Raw genomic sequence first — 12,275 nt, forward strand, 5'->3', positions numbered from 1 at the left:
CTTGAGAGCTGAATGATCTGATAGTAGGAATGGACACCTCTTATATATACAAAATAAGATGTTGTTTTGACAGACAATTACATGATGGATGATAAAGAGGAAGGACAGATGTTACATGTTTCACAACTACTGATTACTTGTAGGATCAATTGTTCATACAGCTAGAATATGATGTTTACAACACAAATATTTTGACAACAATATGCTCGTTGGTAAATAATATTCCAATTATAGTGTTCATGACAGTACAAAAAACAACTATTCGATAATTAAACAATTGTGTTTACAGTTGGTTTTTGTGTGTTCTTTGAACATGCTTTAGTAAACAACGCAAGTGGCTTCCATCTGTTTTTTCATATCAAATTGATAAATCATTTGAAAAAACGTTGTTTTTCTACATGTAGTTTTGGTGAACTAAAGCTCATTAAGAACAGACAGTGTCCCATATCAGTTTCTCTTTTAAGTTTAATTCAATATTTCATTCAGAAAGACTTTACTAATGAGATGTTATTTTGTTGATAGCTTTCACTGTATTTTGTTTTTTGAATTCTACAAGTTAGATAAACGAAAAGAAACTATTGCTCATGCTAAATAAGTATGGTTCACTATATATGTAGCTTTTTAAAACTTTGAATTTTTGAATGTGGTTATAATATTGGTATTCTGAAAGCCACAATAGCTAGAAATCGCGAAACGAAAATAAATATCAAATTAGCAGTCTTAGAGCTCAGTTCATCAAGTATTGGGTGAGATCCTAATAAACTACTGCACAATTTGAAAATTATAATTTGTGTCATTTTGATAAAACACAAAATGCGTTAGAAAGCTGGTTAACTACAACTTCTTTTCTACAAAACTTAAATGAACAAACTATTTTTGTGATGACGTTTCAGTTCTTCTGTGATTTAAACACAAACTTACAGTCTTCATGTCACTTAAACTGATCTTTAAACATATCCTGTCTACGTGATTTAAAGAATGTATCAACTTGTTTAACAACAATAATATATTTGTTTTACTTTTATTACACTGTACTCTCAGTGGCAAAGTGACATGTATTCAGACTTACAGCGGTTGAAACCGAGTTTCGATATCCGTGAGGGACAGAACAGAGATAATCCATTGTGTAGTTTTGTATTTAATTACATACAAACAAACTTTATCTATATTGACTAGTATAATATACTTTTCCTTCTCTGTGGAGTTCAAAGACCTCTCGGGATCCACATGAGCAGCAATGTATCTTTTAAGCTCCTCCAATAATATTAGTTACTTCTACAGATGTCCTAGAAAGGGACTCTAACTCCGAACAAACATACTTAGGGCACCAGTCTGTGATACAAATGATGATAAACCCCGTTTGGTTTGATGCCATATTTTGGTCAAATAAAAACAAACTCCTTGACCCCATCATGCCTCTATGATCTTCCTGACATGTTTTAGGTTTCTCCCCCGTTAGTAGAACCTAACATTATACTCTCTATGATAATGTTATAAACGATACAATACATATAAATATAATTACTTTGAAACAAGAATATCAGGCTAGAAATGGATACTATTTTTCTAACTGAAAGGAAACACCCTAGATAATCCAATGTTATGTTGAAATGGACTATATCCTTATTCCAAACTTTCAACACCACGAGCTGTTTCTATGACTCGTGAATTTCCATATATATCCTTCCTTACCTACACAGATGTCTAATAAAAGTTCTCTGTTGGTATACACCAGATTACAGGGCAAACTTCTATTCTTTTGAACCCTTTGTGTTAACCTTCTCTGATGATATGCATAGATTTTCCAGTCAACATATAAATATTCTATTCAAAATGTATTTAATATGCTCTTAATTTTAACTATGGTTGCCTAACTTCTACATATTAATTCTGAGTTGATTTCACTTATTGAGTTTAGCTATTTCTAATATTATATTTACTAATTATGTTCAACGTGAACAGTTACAATAATCACTAACGAGTATTAATATAGCTTTAATAAAACGTGCATAATGAATAAAGTTATCTAACACATTGTTTTTAATGGCCAATTTTTCTTTTCCGTTCATATCTTTCTTTGTACTTTTTTAATAGAGATGCTATGTCAAATTGAGAAAATAAAACATTTCGGGCCATTTTGAGTCTGCCCACCTACTTTAGGCCTACTATCTCCAAACCTGTGAGAAGATTTTGCAGATAAACAAAGTCACAAGATGGATCAGTATATAAAAGTCATCTGATATTTGTAAAGTAAAAATTTCTTTTAGAAACTTCTTTGCTTGTAACCAAAAAAGAGATAGTCATAATGAACCCATTCAAACAAGAAAACAGCATTCAACAGTCTTTTAACAAAGTACATTTATGAATGATCGAAATATTCATAAAACAGTAATTAATACCGAATATTTGTTTTACTTGACAGACTATAGTCTACCATATCTATATAAGAAAATGATATATTTCTAGTAATTTATCCATTTGTAAAACTATGAATGAACAGGTGTTAATCTGACGGAAGCAACTTGCTTTGTTTATTCAGGAATGATCTAAGAGGAGCGGGAAACAAGCTGTGATACAGTTATTGAATAACCGAACAGTGGTTTATGTTCTCAAATATTATATCACTTATTATTATCAACCTATAATTAACGAATGGACACTTTAATTCTTTTGTTATTTATCACAGAGGAGATTTTGACGCAAAAATATATCAAATAATTTGTGAGTTGTAAACATCATATTCTAGCTGTATGAACAATTGATCCTACAAGTAATCAGTAGTTGTGAAACATGCAACATCTGTCCTTCCTCTTTATCATCCTTCATGTAATTGTCTGTCAAAACAACATCTTATTTTGTATATATAAGAGGTGTCCATTCCTACTATCAGATCATTCAGCTCTCAAGATGTCGAGATTGGAAATACTAACTCTAACAGTTATCCTATTCTGGAGTTATGTGCTTGCTGGTAACGACTATTTTAGTTTTAGCATGCTTTATCATTAATGTTGCTGTGAACACGCTTAATATTAGATCTTATGGGATTTAAAACAATGTCAAAATTACGTGGCATGGCAGTAATTAAATCAAATGCATTTACATCGTTTTATGTATTAAGAGGCTCAGATCAGAAGGATCAAAGCTATAAAGTCTGAATGTCTGTGAAATAAAATTGTATTTTAACCTTTTTAATGTGCACTTAATGCTCAGATTTTATATGTGTTTTTACATGTTGACAGGTAGAGGTTTTAGGCCTTCCTTATAACAGTCGTCTGATATTTTTTATAACTATTGTATTTCTCTGTTGTAGAGCACGAGACAGTCAATCTACAACTAACGTCTCTCAGAGATGGAACAGGAACGAAACAAGTTCAGTTTTCAGCTTATGGAAAGAAATTTAATTTAAATTTGAGACCTGCTGGTGGCCCCTTTAGTGAGGATTTTACTTTCCAGAGAAACGAGGTTGGTCCCGATGGAAAACAATTTTCTACTATTTTTCAGGTGAGTTGGTAGTTTTAGAAGGAAATGTAATGATAGCTTCGAAAACAGGTTTAACCTTCAAATGGAATCTTAGTTTTGTCGGGAAATATATAAAAGCGCATAGGTGAAGATTAACACAGACATCTTGGAATATTATAAAGTATATTTTCTTGTCCTACAAATGAAGTGTTTTTAACTTAGCAAATTTAGAATAAAGTTCCGAATAAAGATCTTTAGATTAGAAATTGTAATACGGAAGAAGTTTGAATACTTATATACATATAAAAATAATTTTAAATTTAAAGATAGCTTGAACGCATATACTGTTACGTATTATAATTTATCTTGGACTATTCTTCAATTTATTATGTTACGTGTTACGATTTAAAATAGCCGGAAATTTTAAATTGAAAGTTAATTAAACATGGACAAGATTGAACACATTATTTTTCTTCTTAATACGTATATATATATATATGCAAACAATAATACAATTTATAATAACGGTTATTACAATGAATGATTTATATACAAAAGCTTTACAAAAACACAAACAACTTTAAGTCTTCTATCTGGTCTCGAACAGAATATTCTATCGACAGTTCACGATGAGCGAATGAATTTCGAGTTGATATCAGTACAGATCACTTAACGAGTTGATATCAGTACCGATCACTTAACGAGTTGATATCAGTACCGATCACTTAACGAGTTGATATCAGTACAGATCACTTAACGAGTTGATAGGTAACTCTGTTTTCTTGGTTGGTCTCAAGTTTTTTACAGGTTGACTTTTCACCGACGAAAATATTTAATGTCCGCGGAAATACTAACGTTCGAAGTTAATACACTAAAATTAAACTGTGTAATGTTCGAAATCAAAAATAATTCCTGGTCAGATATCTGTAGTTTCTGAATTAATGAGCGTTAATCACAGTTATAGCTTCTGAGGTGTACACTATACAAACCATAGCAAACGTGTGTTGCAATGGCTACTCTTTATATTCATAAGGAAAAGTTCTTGAAATCCCAGGTGGTAATAATACTAGCAATCACTGGTATTTTACGTCTATACATCATATATTTTTTATTCTTACACTTGAAAATCTTCTAATGATTTAGAGAATAGGCTGGACTTTCGCAATGCACGTTGAAATATAAGTTATATCCATTTATAAATACATATTTAACTAACACAAGCATAAATATTAAAATAAATATACAATAGTAAATCCGTTACAATACACATTTAGAAATATAGTGAATATTTCTTTTTTGTTGTTAAGCAAAAGACTGCATCATGGATATTGAAACACGCTTTTTGCTGTTCTAAGCCCTCAGACTTACTCCTGAGACAATTTGGTAAGAGAAGTATCTTCTCGAAAAGTTGTAGCTCTAATAACTACGCAGTGTTAGATAACTAAATATGATCTAATAATGTATTGATAGTTTCAAACTTGTCCTATTTTAGCCCAACCTTGAAAAAATCTCCACGAATATGTTTGTTGACTATGATACAGGAACCTCAGTTCATCTTGAACAGATAAATGGACGGATGCACATGGTAAGATTGATAATGTGTTATTATTTTTATCCTCAATACTTATATTAAAGTTTAGTATTAGGATCATCCGTAAGGCTGTGTAGAGTTTCACACAACAGGGAAAAAATGTAAGAAAAGTTAATCGTTACTCTATACAATGGAAACGTGTAAAACACTCAGTGTCACTATAAGCTTGTGGTGACGATAAAAGTTGTCTTTGCACGTGTATTAATATATATAATTTTTTACAGGAAGGTATTCTTACTAATGATCTAAGGATTACACCTGAAACAAATGTACGTTCGTCCTTTGCTCATCGCGTATTCAGAGTAGAAATGAAACAGACACATGTTGGTGATGAAGGTGAGAATGTTCCATATTCCTATTAGTTAATATAAACACAATATTTTAATACTTAGAAAAAACACGTGATGATAAGTTAATAAATAAACAGCTTGATGAGCTTTATAACTTGACTTCTAACATTTATTTCAGTTATACCACCCATTATAACAACACAGAACGGACAACAAAGCTTTGGATACAATGACGAAGGTAAGAACGTTATTCATTTGTTGTTGTTGTTTTAATAATTATAAATATAAATAGATACTGCAGGAGGACTGTAAGTGATTCTATAAAAATCAAAATGTTTGTCACGTATCGTTCTTTTATTATAACTGATCGTGCAGTAACAGTTTTCTAATAACTTAAGGTTCTGTGAGTTCTAAATGTATGGTTTGTTAAGGTCCACAGTAATGTTTTAGAATGGAGTTAAATGTACAAATTAAATTAACAAAAATTACAAAATTTAAGAAAAACGTCATTAAACTTTAATGATCTTCCAAATTAACATAATAATGATGACACAGTTTCGTAGAATTATTTCTCTCTTATCACAAGAAAAGTACTTTATGATACACTGGTATAATTTCAGTATTTCCTCCTATCAACTCTACAAGATCTGAGTCGAGCAGGCAGGCAGGTGGTGTTACAGTGGAACTTTTGGCTGTGTCAGATTATGCTCATCAATCAAAGTTCAATTCTGATAAAGATCTCATCAAGTACATGGGTCTTCTGTATAATGCTGTGAGTGATTGTCTTCGACACGTGATCGTTTACCTTCATTTCAAAAATTAAAAATATGTGTGTTTTTCTTATAGCAAGGCAACATTGGGCTATCTATTGAGCCCACCGAGGGGAATCAAATCCCTGATTTAAGTGTTGCAAATTCGTAAACTTACCGCTGTACTAGCGGGGGGCTTAAAATATGTAATTGAGTTTCATTTGCAAACAAATTATAACGTAGCATTAAAACGGTATGTTTTATACTACTTAGACCATATAAAACTAATTCATATCGTCACACATCGAGAAAGAGTAACAACGTATAAACAGCTAAAGATATTTTACGTGTGTTTTCATGCAGGTAAATCTTCACTTTACAACTTCTGTTGACCCAAAGGTTACAGTTCTACTGACGTCAATCATCCGGAACACAGTGAGTACTATATTGCATCCATTAAGTCTAATATAGGGTGCATGAATGAAAGTTTTCTTATAGTAGTACCACATTAATATACTTAAAGTCACCCCGAGGTTCAATATTATTAAACCGAAACACTTTCAGATAAATGTGAAAATACATAAAAAACATATAATATCATTTGTGTTGAAGTGAAAGACTATATTAATAGTTTTAGTGTTAATGTTGTTTCTAATATTTTTCATTTATATTAAATTAAACTGAAAGTAAACTGTATGTGATATATACAGATTTTTATAGCATCATTTTAAGTGTGTTTAATGTTACAGGATCCAAGTGTGGAACCATATATCACCTCGAATTTGCGTTCTGGTTACCTTTTAGCTGATTCAACTTTAAATGCGTTTTCTAAATACCTACCTGTTCACGCTAACAAGAAATACGATGCCGCTCTACTCACCACAGGGTAAGTATTATTCTTACTTTCACATATCCATAAAATAGCTTCTTAATTTAGATAAATATTTTTTTAGTTTGTGAACGTATATTGGTAGTTTAATAAATAGGGTCCACAAATATCAGAGGTACTGATTTTCCGCTCTGACTTTACTGTGAAAGGTTTATCTATTACATTAATGCTATCATTCGGTATTTTTAGTCTCGCATTTCGATGTTACACTTTCTTTATCGCACAATTTGTTTTCCGTGGTACGGCGGTATGTCTTCGGACGAACAACACAAGAAACCGTGTTTCGATACCCATGCTGGGTATTATGATATTGACGTCAACAATTACTTCTGTCATCGTATTGTGTTGGAAATAACTGTAATAACATGCCTGACACAAATATCGAAACTAGATTTTTAGCGTCGTATAAGCATGCAGACTTACTATTGAGCCTTGAGATATTGAGTCATAAAAAGAATCAGCTACACTTAAAACTAGGAATAGCTCGTAGTTATTGAAGGTTTTGAGTGATAAAAAGATACACAATTTAAGTAGTTAAAGCTCTTTATATTTGGAGTTTTTTTTCAGTTTCAGAAATGTTATAAATTAAAGTAAAATAAAGAATAACATTTAATTTTCAGAAGGGACATGGCTGGTGTTTCTGGCTCAGAACTGCAGCGTAACGTTGCTGGTAATGTTGGTTTTATCCAATTTTTGAAATTTATTAACTATTGAAAACATTGTAAAATGAATAAAATGAGGAATTAATAGATATGATATTTAAATTATCTTATTTGAAATGAACAAAATACTGAAGTAACAGTTTTATATTGAAATATCTGATCCCATACTTTTGTGAATTGTCGGCTTTATCTTTATGTGTTTTCTGCTTTTCAACATATACGTAATTAAGGAAAAAGATATTTTTGTGTTTCATTTTTTTAAATTCAGTAATCCAGTGTTTGCAGATAAATTATACAATGGATTCAGTTTGATTCACAGTTTCTCAAATGTACACGAGAATGTTTGTCTGGTGATGCAAGATTGATAAATTTGCTTATGGTTTGTCCCGTGTTTGTTGTATTGAGGTTTGGCATATGTTGGAGCTGCTTGTAATTCCTTTTACCGTCACGGAGAGGCAGAAGACACTCCTATGATGTACGACGGCGCACTCAGTCTTGCTCATGAACTGGCTCACATGTGAGGAAATTCCTCTAATCAGTAGCTGAGTGAACTCAATTTTGTGTGATTTGCTAAGAAGTTGATTTTAGAGTTGTTTAATTTCTATAACAAATCTGTACAGAAACGTAAAGGTTTATTTTTCATATTCTTCTCTGATACATGTAACAACAATATCGCCATTGTTTTTTTAGGTTTTCGATTTTATGTTTAGTGCAGCATATTATCCCAACAATAAACATATTGACAAACATTTGAAGCAAAGTTATATAAAGTAAAAATGTCAATATAACTTATTCTGATATCAAACTATATTTTCGGCCATGATACATAAGTAATGCAACCACAAGTCAATTAGTCCCAACTAGTTATAGTATGGGTCACAACTTTATTAGTAATATAAATGTAATCACCATATAATAATTTACCATCAATATTATATATCTACTGTAGTCTTGGAGCTGTTCATGACGGAGAGTCGCCAGCAGCCTCTTTATCAGGTAGTCCTGGAGCAGTGGCTTGCCCTTGGTCAGATGGTTACATTATGAGTTATATTAACAAGAACAACAACCACAACCGTTTCTCTACGTGTTCACAAGCTCAGTTCAAGTTCTATCAATCGTAAGTTATAAAACAAAGGATTCGATGTTATGTGTCGGCAATTTCATTGTGAAGGTTTTACAAACTGTTTGTTTACACAATGGCATGCATGGTTATTGTTAAAATCGATTATCATGTAACTATGGAACAGATGCATTATAAATAGGACTATGTGCAGCATCTGACATGTAAAGAAACGAATCATAACAATCACTTCGATCTTTTAGCACTTCGCCTTCTCTGAATTTCTCAGCAAGTTGATTTTATTTAGAATAAAAACATAATAAACCAGCTCATTAATAACTGTTCTAGAAACTTAGAGATGGGGAATGTGCAACATTTAACTCATAACATGATGTTGGTGAAAGAATAGTGTTAGAGCACGTTTTTGGTACCAATCAAATTATATTTATTAAAGGTTTTCTCTACAAAAGGTGTATGTTTGTTATTCTAAGTATTGACAGGTTACTCTAAGTTTCTTTCATTTATTATATAAGTTCATATGTAAGTTCCATGTTTTATTATATATCAACATCTTATGCTTGCTTGTCTCTGTTTGCATGAAATTCCGCTGTTTAGTTAGATTTCTACTTTTTATATTTGATTCTTATGTGACTTAGAAAACGATTTTGAGGTCTTTTCAAAACTAACCAACCCAATGTACAACAAGATGCTTTCACAATTACACCGTTAAAATAATTACTGGGACTCTAAGTAACGTTTTCGCTGCGTCAGATGTTCGTTGCGACCGAAACTTTGTCCAAAAGCTCTTTTACTGCAATATTAATGTTAACCTAATACTCGTCCTTGTCAAAATATTCCAGGGTTTCCTAAATAAGACACGAATGAAACTGATAGATATATAAAGAACGTTTTTGATATTATTTTCCAATAGACTCCCAGAAGCTAGATGTCTTCAGTCCACCTATCAAACGAAAGTGTATCCTGATCCTTCACTACCTGGTCAAGATTCATCTCTCTCTCTAGACACACTATGTCAGCTGTATCATTCCGATATTAAAAGGATAAAGTCTTATACGGTAATGTGTACATACTAATGATAATCTTAGATGAACAACTCATACAGTTAACTCATTTTATATGAGTATGTTCTTTGGCTCTTTGTCTGATGTATAAAGTCCATTTTGTGATGGTCTTTAGAAAACGTGCTTGATATGTTCATGTTTGTAAAACAACGTACACTACCTTCTGTTGTAGGCTAGTAAAACAAGAACATTAACTTACTGAGTGAAGTACAATAAGTGTGTTGAACTTTATATAATTCACATACATGTAATAGAAATGTAATTGTTACAAACAACTACGTATTTAAATAAACACGATTTTAAATTAGAAAATCACACGTCCCTTGTGTTATTAGAGAACATACAAAGTTTGGGTGTTTATATCGGTAGAAAATCATTTATATTGTACTTTATACATTTCTGTGTTTAAGTAAGATAATACTTGTTGTTCTAAAGTAATAAAAAAACGTCCAACGTTTGTATCAGTTTGCCACAGTTATCGTATAGTTCGTTGTAAAGTTACATTATCTTGTTAACACATAACTCAAACAATGTATAAATTATTACGAATTAGCAGGATAAGTAATATACAAAGTATCCTACTTCTATGAAAATAAATTTAGTATAAATGTCATTACTCATACAACTTGATTTCTTCATTACTATTGTTTTAGCCTATAAAATAGTTTTTAACATTTGGTAGCTTGAGTCCTACTTAGAAACAATGAAGGTGTTAGATACAAGGGTTACAGTATCTTCACAAGTTATTTGTTATGGCAGATATGATAAACCTACATATAAGAGAAAAACTACATTCAATAAAAATCACTTCATAAAGTGATTAATATTTATGAGATGACTATCTAATAATTTAACTTTTACATGAAATGAGCTTTGTGTGTGAAAAGTACTGAGAGACAGAATTTATTGTATTTTATCTGTTATTTCAGAGAATAAATTCTTCTGATATTCACACAGTCATGTAATTCATCTGCAACTTTAGACAATTCGTTCTTTTTTTCCACGTAATTTTGATGTTTAGTGAATTTAGTTATAATAATGCGTATTCTAGTGTTTGTTTTTCTAACAAATGTTTTACAAAACATGATTAGCCCAGTAACACTCAGCCTTGCAAGTTCTACTGTAGTAACCCTCCTGATAAGTATGGAATGTTCTGGTACTACACGCACGATGCTTTAGAAGGAAGTTCTTGTGGTTCTGGGAAGGTATGGAACAACATTTCATAACATTTTATTTTTATTTTCGATCTTTTGTGACATTGTATTTATTTCTTCTTATATATTCGTATGCTTTTATAATATTTCGTTTCACTTTCTATGTTTAATTATGGTCAAATTGTTAAAAATTTCAAAGCTATAATATGTTTCCAAGTTCTTTAATCTGATTGGTTCATTGTGTTTTTTTTTTTTTTTAGAAATTACATCCAACTAATATTTTAAGACTATCACATTCTGTTCCATAAGATAAACGATAATTACTGGTTAACAAGCGTTACTCTCTATACGCAATGTTATTTGGTTCTATTAGATGTGTTTTTCTTGTTTCGTCACTTGAAAAAGTTCTGTTTCTATCCTTTCTTTAGAAGGATTATTGTTATTTCTGCAGTTTCGGTTTTATTACTGAAATCACCTTTTGTTTGTTAAATGGAATAAGATTTGTTTGTGCCGATCTAATAGTTAAAATTTAAATATGTAATATACTTTCGTTCATTTTTATGTAATAATTAAATATTGTTTTGTTTGTTTGTTTGAGACATATGATGTCTGGACGTTAAAACCAATTTAAACAGAAACTCTTGCATTTCTATATTTAGGCTTGTATCTTTGGAGAGTGTATAAATTATCCCTAACCAGGATACAAGAAAAACTTCGGGACATTTACAGGTAAAGTTGGTTTAATAACTTTTCGTTTTCTTTTATACAAAGAGGAAAATCCAAAGTTTAATAATGTTTACACTTTATAAAACAATATCCATTTTAAGTAATTTATATATATATTTTTTTTTCAGAAACCAACTTTTGCACATTGCCACTGAAGAGATTTAAAACACAAATATCCTACTGTATTGGTATTGCGTGAGAACATTTATGTACGGGTTCTTTTAGATGTTTTTACTCTGATATAAATAAACATCAAAAGTTACAAAAACCGATATTCATGTGTTCTTTATATTTTGCTGTGCATAAAGTTATTAAAATGGTCATTATTTTTATTACACATTTTCCTATAGATTATTTTGATTAATTTTTAGTGATTAAAATTGTATAAATTAAACAGTTTGTAGCGAAAAATATTTCACACTGCTTTCATTAGTAATGTCTTGAGCCATTAACATATAATGTCTTTCCCTATACTTTGGACATTAATACGATATAACATGTAAATTTATTCAAATAATAATGTAGCTTATAAGCTTTGTTTCTTTGCACTTATTCATTTGGTTTATAGAACGTACAACAATAACTTGTCTTATAAAGTGCCATATGGTTGCAC

At 30.8% G+C, this 12,275-nt stretch overlaps 1 protein-coding gene across 1 annotated transcript; it reads left to right on the plus strand.

Moving 5' to 3' along the window:
- The first annotated feature begins 2,907 nt into the window (after positions 1 to 2,907).
- LOC143224227 (venom metalloproteinase antarease TserMP_A-like) lies at positions 2,908 to 11,924 on the plus strand. Its single transcript, XM_076452649.1, has 15 exons — positions 2,908 to 2,968; positions 3,311 to 3,501; positions 4,952 to 5,044; positions 5,275 to 5,386; positions 5,519 to 5,578; positions 5,961 to 6,112; positions 6,453 to 6,524; positions 6,839 to 6,975; positions 7,599 to 7,648; positions 8,046 to 8,157; positions 8,590 to 8,757; positions 9,632 to 9,776; positions 10,874 to 10,987; positions 11,596 to 11,665; positions 11,791 to 11,924. Exons 1-14 carry the CDS (start codon positions 2,908 to 2,910, stop codon positions 11,629 to 11,631), a joined length of 1,503 nt encoding a protein of 500 aa, XP_076308764.1. The 3' UTR covers positions 11,632 to 11,665; positions 11,791 to 11,924.
- The last annotated feature ends 351 nt before the right edge of the window (positions 11,925 to 12,275 follow it).

This window comes from Tachypleus tridentatus, chromosome 8 (assembly GCF_004210375.1).
Source record: "Tachypleus tridentatus isolate NWPU-2018 chromosome 8, ASM421037v1, whole genome shotgun sequence".
Classification (NCBI taxonomy): Eukaryota; Metazoa; Arthropoda; class Merostomata; order Xiphosura; family Limulidae; genus Tachypleus; species Tachypleus tridentatus.